The sequence below is a fragment of the Vipera ursinii genome (assembly GCF_947247035.1).
Source record: "Vipera ursinii genome assembly, chromosome: 1".
Classification (NCBI taxonomy): Eukaryota; Metazoa; Chordata; class Lepidosauria; order Squamata; family Viperidae; genus Vipera; species Vipera ursinii.
In genome coordinates, this window is record NC_139512.1 from 179,726,229 (window position 1) to 179,746,997 (window position 20,769).

Genomic DNA, 20,769 nt, shown 5'->3' on the forward strand with positions numbered 1-20,769 from the left:
GACATGAAAATTAGAGGATCTGGAATATCCAGCCTATGGCAGCCCCATTTCTCTGGTATCATTACATCTAAAAGATTAAGGAGCAAACTAAACTTATGATAGAGATTTGGGGAGATGGGAATTGAAGATTCCTGTCCCTTCTTAGGAGAAAGACTGAGGGGAGAGTAGAAGCATTTCTGGTCCATTCTGTTGGTAAGGGGATTTTTTGCAAATTTTCACCAGGTACCTGAGAGAGCCATGAGATGGTGTTGTGTATGGACGGATGGAAGGGAGTAGATAGACTGGCTAGGTTTTGGTTGCTGAGTGCTTTGCAGAAGCATCCCAGATCAGTCAGTTTTTTGAAGGACCATGCAATCAAGCATATGATGGCTCCTTTGACCTAGGGAGGGAGGGTGAGAGATAGAGAGATGGATGATACGAAGGAAGTAAGGGCAAGCAGTGACATGACAGTGTGATGGGCATAGGAAGATGTCTGGCAGGAGATGGGGATTGGCCTTTTTGGGGGAAAGCATTCCTTGTGCCTGGTACTGATGCTTCATTCCAATCACATGTGCCCCACCCAGAGGCCTGTTCTTTGGAGTTTTGGAAAAAATTCTTCCGGGCAATAAGAATTACGTTTCAAGAAAGTAAGAAGTATCTGAGATGATGTGGTGATGCTTCCTCGGTGTTAAATATCATGGCTGCAACTCTCTTGGAGCTATTGAAGTGAACTGCTTTTCTAGGAACTGCTTTCATAGTCAGTTTGTGGAAATCAAGAGCATGCAGCTGAAGTTTCATAACGTGAACTGAAATAGCCATGCCAAAAATAAGAAAATCCAATATAAACTGATATGACAACTAACAGTCTAAAGAGACTAGAGATGCTATTTTAGAGTGTCATTGAGAGATAAACTTGCTCCTTTTGCCAGAAGCATACAATAACCTAGGAATGCACTAACCCATGCATCCTGTCTGTCCTTAGTTTGGAAATACAGTAATATTGTCACAGTCCCAACAACTGAAAGTGCTTACATAAAACAGTAAGAAGTTGTTTGTTAATAAATCAAATTATAGAATTGCATAATTATCATCAGTAGCTAGTCAGTTAATAAATCTGTTTAACCTGTCTCTTGATCTCAGCCTATACACGCATATACTGTAACCCTGATTCTATTAGTGCTTTCACACAGCACAACTATCTGACAACAAGAAAAATGGAAGTTTAAAAAAAGCTTGAAAAGGCTCACATGTCAACCGAGATCTTGTACTTTATAATTGTATAAATTATAATAAAAATAATAGAGTAAGGTGAGGTTTCCCCAATTGTTAACTGAAACAAAACAAAGGTGTTTCAAGTTGTGTTAGTTTTCTGAAAGAAACCATTGTGACCACAAAAGAAAAATAAATGAAAAGTGGCCATAACATGCAAAATGGCGAAGAACAGAGGATCGATAAGCCATCAGGATAAAGGTATCTTTTGCTCACAGCCAATTCTCCTGCTAGTCAGTTCATAGAGTCTCATTCTTACTGAATGTAATCATCAAAAGTGGCAGACAAGGAACTGCATTCTTAAACAGTTTAAGCGCAAAAACATCAGTCCTGTGGCTGCTGATGGTATCAGGGGAACTGTTCTAGCTTTTCTGCTTTGCTACTACTGTAAATTTTTTATAGCGTATGATTTAAGACAAAAAACAAAATGAAGTACAATCCTACTACCAACCTGGTTATGCATTCCAACACAAGTCTAACCGTCGCATTCTTCGTAATGGCATATCTCTGATGGTATGATGCACAGCAGAAAAGTGGTACAGAAGAGGCCTGAGAGAAATGTGCACTTCTGCTTATCTTCCTAGGCAAACGTATCCTAATCCAATGACATTTTAATATTACCCATCATTTAAAAAAATTGAATAGTTTTATATGACAGAATTGAGCTTGGTTAGTAGTTGAATGAGAGGTCACCAGAAGATATGTACTGCTATGGTCTAGACTAGGAAGTTGAAAATACACCCCAGAATGGATTGCCAAACTAGAGACATGTCTACATAAATCACTGAGGGCCAAACTCAACATGAGGGCAACTTTAAAAAAAAACAAAAAAAACCCCAAGCACTTATTCTTCTTCAGGGTATGCTGGGCAAAAAGCAGCCTCTCTTTGTCACATGCACAGTGTGGTTCTCTTTGGTGTGAATGATATGTTTCAGAAGAATCTAATATGCTGTCCACCAGGAATGCGAAACATGGAGAGAAAGAATTTTTGAGAGCTTAATGATGGGCAAGGAAGCCCAAAGAAAGTCAGGAGAGAAGTCTACACAGCCCTTTTCTTCCTAGACCCCTCCTCCCATCCCTCATTGGTTGCTATTTTTTCTTAATTGTGATTGAAGAAATCATGCAGATAAATATATTTGATTTTAAGTTACAAAGTTTTCAAATTATAAAACATATCATACCACAGGAATATGCTTATGCTCTGTGGGCAGCTAGAGAAGCCTCTGAAAACCATGCACTTCAGCTGAGGTATATGTCTCCTTGTAAAATTTGGTTTTGATGTTTAGCAGAATAACATACTTTGCATCAGGGTTTAGAAAATTGAGAGGCATAAAATGACCAGAGCTACCCCATAGCATATACTAAATTTTTAATGTGAAGCACATTGCATCACATCCACAGCAACTGAGATGATCCAATGTGGAGCTACAGTTCAGATGTTTGTAGGAAGGACAGAATAACACACACACAGTTCATTTCTGATGGGGCTTAAAACAGGTGCCCATATAACTTCATCATGGCAATGCAACCAGAATCTTTAAAAAATCAATATTTGGGCAAGTTTTTGTATTATTTATTTTAATAGAATATGATAAAACTACAGTATTAAGAGGAAAAACAATGATTATGCAGAGAAACAAGAAAACTAGCTATATTATAGGAATTAAAATAAACTAAATGTGAAAACTAATTAACAGGGAAAACTGATATAATATTAGTTCACATCTTAGCTTAGCATTAAATCTAACCTATTTCCAATAGAAACAGAGAGGCTTTTCAGAAACATATAAGATTCTTATCCTGAAACCACTCCTTAAAATCCATGAAGTATTTCCATTTGTGTAAAATTATCTGCTTTGTTATGCTTCATGATCAAAAGAATCAAAGTTCTTTATTAGATGACAGATTCCATGTTTTTGGAATATAGTTGAATGTTACAAATTAATTGCAACACCGGGACCAAACCCACCCCCCAATCTTTTTTTAACATTGTTTGGGGGGTCCCATAAATATTAAATAATATTTTCTGATGAATTGATCAATTTTAAATGATAAGATACAATCATTTTACATGTCTTAAAGCCTGGATTCTCTGATTCTTCAAAATAGGTAATTCTACTTCTTAATTCCACATTTCAGTTAAATAATTAATACTGACTTTCATTTTACATTTTACATTATCTTTTCCTTAGAATGAGGAATGAAAATGAACACAGTATCTGCAAGTCCTTAAAATGACTACTAAAATCACCTGATTTAGAAAGTTGGGTTATTTTACAATGTTCGGATTAGATTGGCTTATTAGATTGGGTTATTCCAACACTCACATCTATCTTTCAGGGCTGGAAGAGAAGATCCCTGTTTCTGGACTGTAAAACTTGCTAAGATTCCAGGGGTATTACACACTTACTCACTAATTAGGCTAAAATCTATAAAACACCTCATTCTAAAAGAATAAAAAATATTGATGTTAATATAAAGGCCAATTATGAGTTGAAAATCTGGTAAGTTAAAGCATTTTCACTTTGGTGAATCAAGGGAGTTTAGCTTGATATAAACATTTTCTCATCTAGTAATGAGAAAAGTAGCTAGTAGAAATTAACTTTGGAATCCATCTTAAAATATATATTAATATCAATGTAATATTCATTTTGATAGCATTAATCTTGATTAATTAATTAATCTTAATTAGAGTTTTAATCATCAAGCTATAGTTACTGAAATTGCACCTATGCATTTAGATATAGATAATTCAATATGTTGTGATATATTTTGAGAAAAATACAAATCCAGACATTTTAGAGAACCCATATAAATTGTAAATCCAATCTCTTGCAATAATCTATAGCTATAGTGGATCCCAAATGCTAGCAAATTAGGTTTGTTGCAACAAGTAGTATAACCAGAGTGTAAACATATTGCTGTTTATAAAGCAATAAACTGTGTTAAATACATTGTACAATTATCAAGGATAGTGATAATATCTGCATATAAGAGCCTTGGTGGAGCAGTGGGCTAATGCCTCCTTAAGTAACACCAGCTGCCTGCAATTAGTGCAGGTTCGCATCCCACCAGGCTCAAGGTTGACTCAGCCTTCCATCCTTCCGAGGTAGGTAGAATGAGGACCCAGATTGCTGGGGGTAATAAGCTGACTTTGTAATAAAGCCGCTTGGGGGGGGGGGAAAGCCCTAATAAGCAGGTATATACATAGAATGAAGGCTGTTGCTAAGCACATTGGTTTGTGCTTAAATTGTAAGCTGCCCTGAGTCTTCAGAGAAGGGCGGGATATAAATGGGATTAAAATAAATAAATAAATAAATAAATAAGAACAATTTATATTCAATACTGAATGCAATCATGCTGTTATTATCTTGAGATTGTCTAATAGAAATAGCCAGTGGTTTAAGAACACTAAATCGAAGATTAAAAGAGACAAGAGGCATCCTTGCTGAGTGCAATGATATAACTTGACAGTTTGAGAAACAAATTCATTTGTAATAACTCTAGCTATGGGACAAAGATATTAGTTTCCCAGGAAATTAATAATTTGCTATTCAGTTACAAAAGCCCCTAGTTGGCATAACTCAGTATAAAAACCAAAACCCTGACAATTGACAAATTCGGCCTGGATAATAGCTGTCTTATCATCCCAGTTATAAATTGTTGCCAATTTTCTTGTTTCAAACAATAATCCATTTTTGTAGCTTTCTGTCAGATTCTCAGTATTTCCACTCAATATGTTTCAGGGAGAATTGAAATTGTTCTTTGCCTCCAATTTAAGCTTTGATGCTACAAATACTTGATATGATTTGTCTGTGAGATTTCTAACATATAACAAAAAATAATCTTTAATCATCTTTTCTTTTTTTAATTAGGGGAAAGTAGTCAGAGAGTCTTAAATTCCCTTCTTAATATCTTCTAGAAAGAGAGAATGTTTTAGAAGAAAAATATTCAAATATCATCTAGAATTGACCAATCCATAATTGTTAAATTTCATAGTTATCTTTAAAAATGAAGATGTGTAACTATTAATAAATGTAACTACTGTGGTCTCAGCTTGGATTTCTCCCCCATAATGGCTAATTGAATGTACCAATGTCCTGACATTCTGCATTCCCTAGCTATCCTCCTTCTCTTAGTATTTGTTGCAGTAGTTTAGGAAGGTGAGAGATGGAAGAAATTAGTTTAGCATACACAGAATTGTGTTTTATCTAATTTGCACTTTCTCAATCTATACCTGAACAAAAATGCAGCTGTGTTTCAAGAGCTTTATTTTTTCGAATTTTGCAGTTCATCCCTCTAATTTAAAAATGCATTTGAAATTCATCTAAAGAAGAGAACTCCCCCACTCACATTCATAACTAGTTTGTGATGTCAGGTAAAATTAGATGATGTCCACCAAAGAGCCTTGGTGGAGCAGTGGGCTAATGCCTCCTTAAGTAACACCAGCTGCCTGCAATTAGTGCAGGTTCGCATCCCACCAGGCTCAAGGTTGACTCAGCCTTCCATCCTTCCGAGGTAGGTAAAATGAGGACCCAGATTGTTGGGGGCAATTAAGCTGACTTTGTAATAATGCCGCTTGGGGTGTCTGTGTGAAAGCCCTAATAAGCAGGCATATACATAGAATGAAGGCTACTGCTAAGCTTGTAAGCCGCCCTGAGTCTTCGGAGAAGGGCGGGATATAAATGGAATTAAAATAAAAAAAATAAAAAAATAACTTAATATTTTAAAAAAGATTCAGAAAGACAACTATAGACTCTTGGGTCATAGAGATGGAAAGGACATAAAAGGTTATCAATAAAAGTCAGCTGCACATCTTCATTACCCCAATGGGTCTATGTAACACTTAAGGCTTCTACCAGAGCTCCCCTCTTCAATTGCTCTGCATTCTAAAATAGCACATGGGAAAAGCTAGCACATGGATATTGCTCTGCATGTCGAGCCTCCATTTTGTTGGCAGTGTCATGTTCTATAACTTTCAAAGGAAATATGAAATAAGCAAAGACAGCAGAAGGGACCCTGAAGGTAGTGAATAACATTGAGAACTGCGTGCCCTTGTTTCAAAGAATAATCCTTGAGGTATAGATGAATTTTCATAAACTTTCTGCAAAACTACACACACACACACACACACACACACACACACACACACAAAATAGTGTAGCAGGAAGGAAGCAGGAGAAAGATATGAGCATTTAACATTTTTATATTTTTGAACATCTTTGAACTTTTCTTTTTGTTTAAAACAGAGACCCAGTAATTTTAAACAGAAGTGTAGGTTTTATTTTATTTTAATTATTTTTTCTATATTATAATAATTGCAATATGCACAAGAGCATTCATATTCTTATATCTGACCATTTCAGTATAAATTTATCATACATCCTGATATTATGTATTTATAAAACTGGTAAAATCATGTCATTCCTAGTAGAGTAATGATTTCCTACCTGTATTTTTATAAGGATCTTTAATACAACCAGTTGTCTATTTCTTGTGAGAAAGGCCCATGTTTGCCTAGAAGATAACCATTTACACCAAATTGTCCTTTCTGTATATAGTGGCATCTTTTATATCTAAATAAGATATATACAATGTATGTACATACCAGAATATTTGATAAGTTGATTGAATAGTGTAGTTGTTTTTTGTTGTTAATGTGCTGTTTAATGAAGAAAAAGAAGCTTGCCATTTTTTAAACTAACTGCAAGATTCCATCACAGTCACTTGGGTAAATAGAGACTGATAAATACTCACATACCTTTTGATGAAGGGATGTAGTAAATGTGGCACAAAGCCCAAAGGAAATTTCATTTCACGGCATGGGTACTCATTAGCCACCTTTCTAGAAAAGTATTTCAGTGTTTGATTTGTATCAAGGAGAGAGGAAACTGTGACACTTTCAAAACCAGTATCTATCTATTCCTGAAACACAGGGAGTAAGAATATACTGACCTTGATTGCATTTACCTGTGAGACTGAGGAAAGACTGGTGGTCTAAGAGCTGCTTTCAGAAAGATTTCCATCCTGTAATCTCCCTCATTTAGGTGTTGTTGCTTTCCCTTGGAAGTGAAGGCAATGCCAAGCAAATATTCTCTTATTGCCTTGCTGTGTAATTTTAATTCATAAATTGAAAACTCTGGGTTTTGGTTTTGGTTTTTTGCAACCCTAGTCACAATCATGTGCAAAAATAGATTTGGACAAGGACATGCTTTTTCTCCTGGCATTTTGAAATTTTGTTCAGCAGCCATAAAACTGAAAAAAAAATCACATCAACTAACAGCATGCCGCAATAAAGAAAAGAGAATACCCTTAGAATTTTGTTGAAAATCTATCTCAGATTGTAAAGAAAAGGCACAAAGCTTAGACAATTATAAAATAATCTTTAAAATGTGTAGACATACTTAAAGGTTTTGGAACTTTTAAATAAACCTTTGTGGCATTTAATTTTCAAAAAGGTTTTTATATTGGCAGCTTCAGGAATCCTACTTGTGGTATGGCAGGAAAAAGGAAATCAGAAAAGCTTCAGGATCTCAGGAAAGATATAGCTCTGATTTCAAGGCATGGACAATCAAATGGGATAAAAAATCCAAAGTTTTTTTAATTAGAAATAGTAACATAATTGGAGATGAGGAAGAGGGGTGGTTTTTGAATGTTAGGCAAGAGTTGTTCACAAAGCAAAACTTTAAAAAAAATGGAGGGAGAGTGGGAGGACACCATGCATGCAGTTCAGCTGTGCAATGACAGATCTTTTCTGAAATAATGATTGAATAGGCAATTATTCTGCATGTTACTAGCCAGCCAAGAATAAGGATCTGGTACTCTTAAGTCTAAGGACTTGGGTTATCATCTGGGCAGAAAGAAACCATGTCCTCTCTTCTAAAATAGAGAACTATTGACCAGGTAAAATATAGGATAGTTGAGATCCTTAATTTCATTCAAATATATCCAAGAGGGTTTCCCCCCCTAAAACAGTTCCCTCTGTACATTTAATAAGTGTTCCAGATGACTTTCTATTCAGCCCTCAGAATGCCCAACTTATTGTCCATCTTCATGATGGACAATAGCCATCCTCTCTATGCATCTTTCCTATATATCTTTCTCCTCCTCCTAGTTTCCCAAATGATGAAAAGCTGGTTTGAAATTGTTAAGAAATTTGTTGTGCAGAGGTCTCCTTGTGCTACCAAAGAGTTGCACAGACAAGGGAGGGTACTGAGAGCAGCAAAAGTCACACAGTAAGAGTACACTGAGTTGTTAAAACAAAAAGTATTTTACTTTTGAGGTGGTGTAAAAACAAAAATGCACAGTCAACAATAAACAGTCCAGGTCATAAACAATAGCAACAGTCCAAAGAGTAATCCAAACTACAAAGTCTTCTTACCGGTCCAGAGGTCAATACACAGTTCAGGTTACAACAGTAGTAAACCAACAGCAGAGCAAAAACAGTAATAGTAGAGATCAGTGAATTCAGAGAGAGAAAGAAGCTACGTTCCTAGCTTCCTCTTATGGCCATGAGAACACTTACACACCCATTGGCCAATTAACTTCTTAAAGACATAGCATTATGGTTAATATATTTTCAACCCAACATTGTAGGCTAACACCATATGCCTAACATAAATGTCCAATGTTATTGGCACTGTTACTCTGTTGGTTAACTTTCTGTAATTCATGAGGAAAGTCTGTTTTCCATATGAGAGATTTCTTCTTTCCCTTCTTCCCTTAAGAAATGCCATTTTCTCCTTTCCAGAGACTTTGTGTCTTCTACTTCACAGGACTTTTTCTGGCCAGCAATTTCTAAAGCTGACTTTCCTTCATTCCCATTTTTAACCACTCAGCTCAGAAAAGGACTTGAATGCAGATTTAGCACTATGTCATTACAGTCACAATTAATGAAAACCTTTTAAATAAGGTTTTGTTATTATATCAAAAAAGACGCCATATCCAGGGTTCTTATTTACACATTTCTTCAGTATTTCCTTGCCATTAATTCTTCAGAAGGGATTTTAAATATATGTATATACTATATGTATGGCCAGATGAATTGATGGATGGATTTTCAAAGCACCAGACACATGTAGGGAAAAGTAAATCATAATCACTAAGAAAGAAACACTAGCAACCTATTATTGGGTTTTTTTTGTATAGTAGGGATTATGGGATTTTTATAAATTCACAGTTCAGATCATGGGGATTAGTAATATCTATAGGGTTAAGTATATTAAACACTTTTCTCAGTTTGGAGATTGGTTGACATTCTCTACAGGATCTAGATTCTCAAAAAATGTAGATAATGGGCATTATTGTAGGTGTCAACATAAGTCTAAAATAATAAGGACAACTCAGAATATTTCTGTATACATGCTTGGGAAATGGATGGACAAAGAATCTGAAGAGCTGCAAAATCACCCTGAGGAGAATGTATTTGTTAATCATAAATCTTGGAAAGGTATTTCCAGACAAATCCTTTTTCTCAATCACTATTCTCAGAGGTGCTGATTTATCATTTCAAGGATAGGGTGCAGCCAGTTGTTTTATATACAGTACTTACAAATGTGCCTATTTGTTTGTTTCTTTGTTTTTATCCCATCTTTATTATTTTTATAAATAATCAAGGTGGCAAAAATAACCGATATTAATAGCCTTTCCTACTGGGCCCAGATCTATACCAGATGTTTAGTGCATAGAATTCTCAAGGTTTTTAAAATAAAAATTTTGAAAGAATATCATTGCATAAAGTTTGGAACTAGAAATCATTTTTCTTGGGCATTCCAGTTAATTTTTGTTTAATCCTTCTGAAAGAAAAGGTGCCAGAATTTGCTAGTATCGGGCATTGATCAAATGAGACAACTTAAATACAAGAGTCACCAGTTATCAGTAAAATGCTGTCATAATTCAGAACCCTATAGATTCATTATATACTATAGATGTAATCACTGTTACCTGCACATTTATGCCATGGTCTTCTGAATTACATTAGGTGAGGAAACTTCCTGCTGGCTTCCCACAACCAAATCAGTGGGGAAGTGGGCAGAAAGTTACAAATCCCAGGTCCACAGGTAGTTGGGGGGGCACAGAAATTGCAGAAGGATATGGGATGTATGCAAGAGATATTGTGTGGGTTGGGGAAGTTGTGCAGGGCTATGCAAGAGGCACAACATAGGTTAGGGAGGGTGTGCAAGAGGAGACATTGTGCGGGTTGGGAGGTGGTGCAAGAGGTGCCATGCGGATGAGGGAGATGCATTGGAATGAGTGGGAGGTATTGTGCAGATCAGGGAGGGTGTGCGGAGGGATGTGAGAGGCATGAGTTGTTGAGACTGCCCAAGTAGCTCTGTGGAGATTGGGGAGGGGGCATGAGAGGTGCCAGGGAAGGATGCGCAGGGGTATGGGGGATATGAGGGGATATGCAAATGATCAGCACAGTGTAAGCGCAGAGGGGCTGGGATGGGTGCATGGGTGGCGCAGATTTACTCATGATCTGCAGTCTTGTCTCCTGGCTGCCCTTTGACTTTCATCAGAAACCAGCACAGAAGGTTGCAAATGGCAATCATGTACCTGTGAGGCATTTTGCAACTGGTCATCAGTGCATGCAAGTTGCCAAGTACCCAGATTGTGATCATGTGATGGGGGCTGCTGGGATGGCTGGCACTCTGAGGACCAGTTGTATCTACCATTAATTCAGTGTTGTTGTAACTTCAAACAGTCATAGAGTAGGTATGGCCATCGGTGTCACAAATATGACCCCAGGCAGTTAGCGCATAACAAACAATATAAAATGGTATTAACAAAGAGTAAAATCTACAGTGGTTGTCAAGTGTAAATCCAAACAGAATTAATAAAAGCTTCACAACAGTCATCTAAACTCCGACCCTCATGCTGTGGAGCACATCCAGATCTTCAACATTTTACAACACATAGATAGGATGCCCACATAAAACTCCCCAAGTTTTGTACATTTATATTTTTACAATGGGCAAGCCATGGCACATCCTGATGTTTTTCCAACAGAGCAGCATTCCTCATGCAATTCGCATGGGAGCGATCTGTTATTCAGGGAATCATCCTTTGTGGCGTCTTCTTCTGACTCTTCATTTTGATACCATTGCACATTTTTGTAAGCCAAAATCTTCCTGAACAAAACCTTTTGCCTCCTGGCTCTGCTTTGAGTGTGTCTCATGTGCTCCATCTTTCATACATGCTTATTCAGCTGAAAACATGACACAAAGCTATCCAGTATTATTGTACCATGACATTTTTTGGTGAATGCCAACAATATATTGATATGTCATTCATTAATTAATGTGATTATTCTTTGTTAACATATTCCTGCAACTGATTTTGTTAACATTTCAGAAACTACACACAGTATACATAGCTATATGGACCATGTTTGAGGAAGATAGTAGATTTGTACAAGATGCTGATTGGTTAGTCTGCAAATGTGCAAAACCAGACGTTATAGTGTAATTTTGCACCCTGATTTTCAGGATCATGAAAGCCAAAGAATATGCTTAATAGTAAGATAACCTCCAATTCCTTTTAGGTTAGGATTTTAAACAAGAAGATTGATTTTAGTGATGTACAATCCAGATGTGGTTCAAGAGATAACATCAAACATTCAGCAGGGGGAGGAAAAGTAAGTAGAGGTGGTATCTTAAATTGATCTCCAGATGACTGTGGGGAACCCAGACTATATAAACTAGCCCATTAATCCTCTACCAAGATTGCTTCTCTTCTTGCTAATGCTTCACACATTAACTTGGTCTAATAATGCATCAGCTTTGTGTACTTAGTGGCTATATCCTTCCTTCCTTAAAAAAACCACAGCAAGTTCTTAATTTCACTCAGAAGGACAAGAGCCAGGTTTTCTTCACAAAGGCCCCTGTTCTGCAAGCACTGATGTAATGACTAACTGCACTGGTTCTTCTGAACTCCATCGTTAATCAAAGCTTGAAAGCAAAATGAAAAAAAGAGTCCTGAGTTCTGAAGAAATAATGATGTCAGCAGAAAGTTACCATTGCTTGATTAAAATGTGAGATGTATTGTCACTGATTCAAAAGTAAGAGAAATGATCACTCATTGGTCCCAATCTTACCAGATGCATTCATAGCCACTGAACAATGCAGGTCAACTAGTTGTAAGATGATTTCACTTCAATGTGGGTGATATGTGAATCCAGGGCTATCTTAGGAGACGCTTGCCTAATTCTATGGTTTGACCCTTTCAGCAAACTTATTTCAAGCACTCTACTTAACACCTCTTAAATATTTTGACATATTTGACATGTCAAAATTATAGGACAATATTTCTACTAATGTTTCTCAGAAGCCAAGGAAGTTTATGAAATAGCCTAAGAAGAGAAAATTGTTCTGAGCAGAAAGTCAGGCAATGAAAATAAAACATCCTTGATTTCCTATAGAAAATGGAAGCTTTAAAAGACACACTTCAACACACAGCACTGAGGCAAATCTTATCTTCATCTTTAAAAATAATCTCACTTTCCTGATTAATAGCCTTACCTATTAATGAAAGAGATTTTAAATGATTCCACTAATTTACTCTTCCAGTGGGATGTTTGCTGTATTAACCTGAATATCGTTCCTTCTTGGTACCATTATTATTTATTTCTAATATTCTGTGTTTTTCAAACTAAACACTTACCGTACCTTTTCTGTTTTTGTTTCTTCTTCCTACAGATATAAAATGCATCTTTTTCTGTGCCTATAGCTCTCTAAACATACAGATATATTTTGTATATTTTAAATAGGTGCAGATTGTAACCAAGAAGATAGACCTGAGTCATGTGACTTCTAAATGTGGTTCCCTGAAGAATATCCGTCATAGGCCAGGTAATGCTAAGATTTTCCAGAGGGGAAATGGAATCTTGTAAACTCCAGAAATTCTGTAAACCTCTGCAGTTTCATTTCTAGGCGCTCTGATTCCAAAACCATGACTGGATGTTTGGGGAAAACTGCCTCCTCCATTTCCCTACTATCTGGTCTGTTGCCATTGCTATGTGGCAGGGCAGGAGGAAGGAGAGGAAGGAGGTCTCTAGCAAAGCCTATCCGTCAGCACAGCCACTTACAGTAAATGAGATGGGAGGAAGATGAGCACTGCAAGAGCATTCATAACAAAAAGCCTCCAGGGAGTAGATTGGTCATGAGCACTTCTCAGTGTATATTTTGATGAATTTTTTGTGAAATTTTTACATTGGCTTCTGAATTATATGCTGTATTATATCATTGAAGTACATGGAACTAAATTAGAAAAAGGTTAACTACACCAGTCTGGTAATGGGTCAAATGTGTGCTGAGAAAATCATACAAACAATATACTTAGTAGGTATAATTCACTAAGTTGTTTTTTTTAAAGGAAATTTTCTCTTCCTAGTAAAACCAGGTAATTGCAGATAAATCATTGGAGTCAAATTTGCCAAGCCTTTTAAAATAGATAAATCAACATGAAGTAATTGATTGTACACATTTTCTAACTTTAACACATGTATTACATATAATTAGCACTACAGTGACTTAAATTGTGAATATCTATCTATCTATCTATCTATCTATCTATCTATCTATCTATCTATCTATCTATCTATCTATCCCATCACCAATACCTGGCATTAACACCTCAGTGCTCTCCTGAAATGCTCCATCTTCAGCTATTTCTGGAGGCCTGTTAAAGTTGGACCCAAATGAACCTTTGGTAGGAAGCCATTCCAGGGGAGATGCCTCTAGGCTCCCACTCACCCTTCCCAAAGTGGAGGACAGACAGTGCTTCTCGTGGCATGATTCAAGTGGCTGTGCCAACTGAAAGGGAGAGAAGTGGTCCTGCAGATAACCTGGCACCAAATTGTAAAAGCCTTTATATGTTAAAGCTGGCATTTTATATTGAGTTTGGAAGGTAAGAGGAATATGGGAGACAACCAAGTTTACAGACTTGTAACCAAAACAAAGAGGTGCTTGAATAGTCTATTCAGAATCATCATTTTCCAACAAGTTACTGGGATCACTTCAAAACTGCAGATGTTGATTCACCATCCTAATTAATTTTTCAGTGTTAGTGGTGAAGGACAGCCCAACTCTAGCAACTAATGTATATACTGTAAATATATTTCATACCTGCTGGAAACACATTTGCCCCATACTATTTGGTTTCTCAGTTTTCTCAGTTGTTCCAAGAAGAATGGTACTGATGTCTATCCCTAAACGAATAAGACTTAAAGGGACTTCACCCAAATTAAGAGGTCACTATGTCGAGGTGGTTGAACCAAAGTAAAAAACCAGTGCTTCAGAGTGTTCAAGGGCAGTAATGGAACTCCTATTTGAAATAGCTTTTAAAGCAGCCACACTTTTTCCTGGGACCACAAAAGCAACTTTTTGTGTTAAAATCTGATGCAGTGCATAGCCCAACAGTACCATTCTTACATCTTGGCAGAGAACCTTTTTGAAACCTGGAATTTTTGAAGACCAATAAAAAACTGCACAATTTTCTTTTCAGAGTACATTAAATTCATCTATTAATGCAGAGCTTTATTTACACAAACTAACAAAGTCAAGGAAACTGTAGGCCCACTAAAGAGAAAAGATGACAAGGAAATTACAGGCAACGAGGAGAAAGCAGAGCTGCTTAACTCATACTTTGTGTTAGTCTTCACACAAAAAAAACCTATTGCCTGTCATACCAAAAAAAACCCACTGCAAAAGACATACTAGAAATAAAAATTAAAATAAGCAAGAAAATGGTAAGAGAACACCTATCCAACCTTGACGAATATAAATCACTGGGACCTGACAGACTACATCCCAGAGTTCTGAAGGAGCTGGCAGATGTTATCTCAGAACCATTGCACCACATCTTTCATAAATCCTGGAGCACCGGGGAAGTACCTGAGGATTGGAAAAGGGCTGATGTGGTTCCCATCTTCAAGAAAGGGAAAAAAATGGACCCAGGAAATTACGGACCAATAAGTTTAACATCAATACCTGGGAAGATTCTAGAAACGATAATCAAAAAACAGATCTGTGAACAACTAGAAACAAACAAAGTCATAACTAGTAGCCATCACGGGTTTGTTAAAAACAGATCATGCCAAATCAATCTTATCTCATTCCTTGATAAAGTGACTAAACTAGTAGACCAGTGAAACACAGTGAATGTAGCATACTTAAATTTTAGTAAGGCATTTGACAACGTAGATCACAACCTACTCCTTGGTAAGCTAGGAAAAGGTGGGATAGACAACCACCACCACCAGATGGATCTGTAACTGGCTGGCTAACTGTAGTCAGTGAGTAGTCCTCAATGGCACTACATCCACATGGAGAGCAGTGGGGTACCACAAGGTACCATCTTAGGCCCAGTACGCTTCAATATTTTCATCAATGACTTAGATGAGGGAATTGAAGGGGAACTCATCAAATATGCAGATGACACCAAACTGACAGGAGTAGCCAATACCCCAGAAGACAAACTCAGGATCCAAAAAGATCTTGGCAAACATGAACAATGTCCAACAAAATGAATTTCAATGTGAAGAAAAGCAAAGTCTTACATTTAGGTAGGAAAAACCAAAGGTACAAAAACAGATTGGGTGAGACCTGGCTTAAAAACAGTAACTGTGAGAGGGACTTTGGATTCCTAGTGGACAATCACTTGACTATGAGCCAGCAGTATGCAGCAACAGCCAAAAAAGCTAATACAATCCTAAGTTGCATAAACAGAGGCATAGAATCAAGATCACACAAAGTATTAGTACTGCTTTCTAAAACCCTAGGACCACACCTGGAATACTGCAGCCAATTTTGGTCACCATATCACAAAACAGATGTTGAGAGTTTGGAAAAAAAATCAGAGAAGAGCAACTAAGATGATCAAAGGCCTGGAGACTAAAACATACAAAGAATGGCTGCAGGACTTGGGTTTGGCTAGTCTAAAGAAAAGAAGAAATGGGGGAGACATGATAGCAGTATTCCAGTATTTGAGGGGGCCAGGTTGTTCACCAAAGCACCAGAGGGAAGGACGAGAAACAATGGTTGGAAACTGATCAAAGAGAAGCAACCTGGAATTAAGGAGAAACTTCCTGACATTGAGGACAATCAACCAGTGGAACAGCTTGCCTCCAGAAATCATGGGCACTCCATCACTGGAGATTTTTAAGAAGAGGCTAGACAATCACCTGTCTGAGATGGTATAGGTTCTCCTGCTTGAGCAGGGGGCTGGACTAGAAGACCTCCAAGGTCCCTTCCAGATTCTATTCTATTCTATTCTATTCTATTCTATTCTATTCTATTCTATTCTATTCTATTCTATTCTATTCTATTCTTGTACTTTAATTATAAAATTTAGATTATGATCCAAGTATAAAAATTATATAGTTTACAGTACATATGAATTCTGTTTCCTTGATTTCAGAAAAAAATCTGTTTCTCCAGAAAGTTACATTAGTTGCATTGCTAGCATTGTATGCAAAACATCTTTGTAGGAAGAATATCTTTCAAAGGAGTAAAATGCTAAAATATTCAAAGAATTTTTTTTAAATGGCTATACTGCAGTTGTTTAAAAGGAAGGACAGATGTTTCTCATGAGTGTTCCCACTATTTTTTTCTGGGTATTTTCCAAACATTGTTTAAATGTAACTACTGTATCTATAGGTATAAGCATGTTCATATTATGTGTGTCACACTTGAAAGGGATGACAGAAATTAGCAAAATTATGACAAAATAACTATTGATTATTAGTTAAAATAGGGCAAGATATGACATTACAAAAGATCTTTAAAATAAGAATCTCTATTATCACTCTTGCAATTGTCTCCAAGTAACTTTTCAATGTCCTTTTTAAATATGCAAGTTAGTGCAGAGGCCAAATAGCCCCCATCATCATTCCCACCAGGATATTGTCCCAAATCATTCCAAGCAAAGATCTTTCCCTGGTGTCCTGGCCATCTGGGAGGTAACTGGTCAATTCACTTTTCCTGCTTTTTGTTAATAGAGAACAGCCCAGTCCAATCAGGATCACAGCAAACTAGTGTGCTTGCAAGGAAGTTTACTCCCAAACTGCCCAGAAGCTGTAGAGGCAGTACTGCAGAAGCACTTCTAGTTTTATGATGGCTGAAGTTAAATGACATGCTGGAGTATGGCAAAGGTTACATAGTCTAAACCAAACATATAATATGTAGTTAAGAATTTCCTTATTAACCACAATTAAACCCATGGCATGGGTTTAGAGTGCAGTAAGCCAAACCACAAAAATGTATAACTCAAAATCCATTTGTGTGGTAGATATTTGTCTATAATTATGTGGATTGTGTGTATATGTTTACTTCTCTTTTGTTATGTTCTCATATGCTAAATAATATTTTTCAAATTGAAGCGCAGAATAATCTGTTACACAGTAGGTTTAAATGCTATTTAAATCCTAGATCCGGAAGAACTGTGCTCTTTTAAAGTATTTTTCCCCTCCCCCATAACTTATAGGAGGGGGTCGAGTGAAAATCGAAAGTGTGAAACTGGATTTTAAAGAGAAGGCCCAAGCCAAGGTTGGCTCACTTGAAAATGCTCACCATGTACCTGGAGGAGGCAATATCAAGGTAAGATATCAGGGGTCATAGACCTGGCAGCTTGTCAGTATATTAATTTAATGGATTATCTATTCTTTTGTTTAATATTTTGGAATTATTTAATATTCTGAATTTCTTCATAGTCCTATAGGTAAAAATGACAATGATTTACCCAGAGATAGAGGTTGCTGCTACCGCGACCTCACTGTGTCCTCCATTAGGCTTAAGTTAACTGCTTAGCTCTTCCTTCAGAGGAGACTTTACAAGAACAGGGAGATTCCCAAGGGTGAAAAGTCCCATCTTATGCCATATCTAAGTCCCAGAGATTTCCTGCCTCCTCTCTGAAGTAAAAGCTTTACATTGTGACCACTGGTTTATGTAAAAATACTTTCAGACTTTACCTTCACTGCATGTTTGATTTTGTTTCTTCCTGAAATCATTACATTTTTTTGAATATTCCTTTTTAAAAAAAAATCCCTTATGTTAAATACAGAAATTTAACAGAAATTGATTTCCTTCTCCCTCTTTTAAATCTTCCCAGGGGAAAAATATTTTACGTATTCATTTATGTTCATATGAACCTTATTGATTTTTTGATCCCTACAAAGCTGAACTACAGTATATGGTTCTCATTAACTACATTGTATAAGCTGGAGTATTTATTTTATGATTTAAACAAAAAAGTTAAAATATTATTTAAATCAATATTTTAATCTTTTTAAAAGGAGTATACAGAATGCCCAAAGAGTACAAATTATCTTTAAAAAAATATTTTAGCCCAGGGAATCTGTCAAGAATGAATCTGTCATTCAATTAATTTGGAAAATCCGGATCAACAAAACTAAACTTATACTCCAACATTTCCCACACGATTCTTGCATATATCTTCATTTTCACTTAAATTTATTTAAAGAAAAATATGAATGGAGATTTCTGGTGATGAAATTAGGACATTTTCACAAAGAGGCTGAGCAAACGGCACATCTGTCATCTGCTTTTGAAGTTTGACCAGGGAGGTATCATTCGAAGGTTGCCCCCCAAGAAAACATTGAGAGAATTTTTACAAGGAAATTAAAGTGAAATTGGTCTTAGAGGAGCTTACACCTCTATAGTTGCTGCATTTTATTTTTGCATTTTCCTTCCTTACACAGATTGACAGCCAGAAACTCAATTTCCGAGAGCATGCAAGGGCCCGTGTGGACCATGGCGCAGAAATCATCACCCAATCTCCTGGCCGATCAAGTGTGGCTTCCCCTCGGAGGCTTAGCAACGTCTCCTCCTCCGGCAGTATCAATCTGCTTGAATCTCCTCAACTTGCCACCCTGGCTGAAGATGTCACTGCAGCCCTCGCTAAACAGGGCTTATGAATTTGCTTTGTTAGCAGTGTTTGAAGTTACAATTATTTAGGCATGATTTCTTGCCAGGAATGGGCTCTGAGCAGGTGTTAACATTCATTCTTTACCATGTCTAAACTTAAGTCACATCCCAAGACTGTAGTAATCATAAAATAAAAACTGGGGGAAAGAACCATATAGATGCAGAAACTGGCCTGATTTCCAATTACAGCCGGAAGATCTTGGCTTTTCTATGGGTACAATAGCAGTATATTACATTGGACAATTATTGTTGCTCTGCTCTGTCTTGCATGGAGTATGTACTATGATAACAATGCATTTTGACCTTCCATGTGCCTGAAGGCCATCCACTACTTTCTGAAGAGTCTTGTTCAATCCCTTGAGTTGCTCATTTGACTGTTTTGTTGATGGATGGAATTAAGAAGCATCTCCACTTGTAATTTATCAACAGATTAATTTAAGCAGGAGAGGCTGAGGACCATGCAGAAGGGCAAATATAGTGATGTCAACACTTCAGAAAGGGCGGGGTTATTTTATATACATGAGTAGAAGAAAGAGGCAATTAAGTTATTAACATTGTGGAAGTTGGATGATTATGTCAGTGTATAGCTGATTACAATAAATTATTTAACTAATAAGTAAGTAGTGGGGGGAATTCATATGAGCTGTACTGGGGAAGCAGCATTTTTTTCTTTTTTAAAACAGTTACTGAAATTAAGCTATGGAGTTGTGTCAGATTAGAATATTGGTTAAACATCTAGGTTTGTGTCTTCACTACTGGTTTCATCTGTATGATACAGTTTATACATACATATATATATATATATATATATATATATATATATATATATATATATATATATATATATATATATATATATATATATATATATATCTGTGTGGGCATTTGTGATACCCCCCCTCATACTTGAATATTCTAATTCTTTATTCACAGTATCTGTGTCTCTTGCACCCTTTGGTGTTGCAATTTTAGGTCTGTAAAAGTACAGTAGATGTTAGCAGGGATTTTATTTCCGTGTTCAACCTTTTACAAATACAAACAAAAAAAAAAGATTGTTCAGCATGAAATTGCGTTCTGTAACATCTCAAAATGTGACCTTGTTTTAGTGCCAGATGCGAGTCTCTTCTGTGATACTAGAAAAAGTCTTCTTTCTTTCTTTCTACCTGTCTTTCTTTGTTTTCTTTGCCATTACAGACTTTTGTATTACTTATCTTTCCTTCTTTCTTCCTGCTTTCCTGCTTTCCTGCCTTCCCTTCTCTCTCCAAAACTATAGTTTTGAATTTGATTATTTAAAAATATCATTTAGAATAATTATTTTGTCCTACCTTACAAAGCACCGAAGTACAAGTGATGTTTTTAAATTATTTATTTTTTCTTTTGCTAAAGTTGAAATTCCAAGAAACAACAGGGAGTCTTCTCAGAAGTGATTTCATTTTTACAAATTGCATCTTTGCATTGATGTACTTGGGCACCTCAGTACAACAAGGCTCTAGCGAGTTGCATTCATAATATATATTGATTCCCGATATGTAAGTTCCCTAGGTAGGATAACCAAGGTGATGGACTGATAATCTTCAGA

General features: G+C 36.5%; 1 protein-coding gene across 7 annotated transcripts in view; it reads left to right on the plus strand.

The window, feature by feature from the left end:
• MAP2 (microtubule associated protein 2) overlaps nt 1-19,372 on the plus strand; it is a gene marked incomplete at its 5' end in the record, with an annotated part of 96,972 nt that extends 77,600 nt beyond the window's left edge. For 5 of the 7 annotated variants that reach the window (XM_083350687.1, XM_083350689.1, XM_083350691.1 and 2 more), the window contains 3 exons: nt 13,016-13,097; nt 17,731-17,843; nt 18,965-19,372. In XM_083350687.1, coding sequence (XP_083206813.1) covers nt 13,016-13,097; nt 17,731-17,843; nt 18,965-19,180 — 411 coding nt within the window. In that variant the 3' untranslated portion in view covers nt 19,181-19,372. Of the gene's footprint in view, nt 1-11,791; nt 11,885-13,015; nt 13,098-17,730; nt 17,844-18,964 lie in introns of all 7 variants that reach the window. The other 2 variants (XM_083350690.1, XM_083350686.1) reach the window with 2 other exon arrangements.
• Between the last annotated feature and the right edge of the window lie 1,397 nt (nt 19,373-20,769).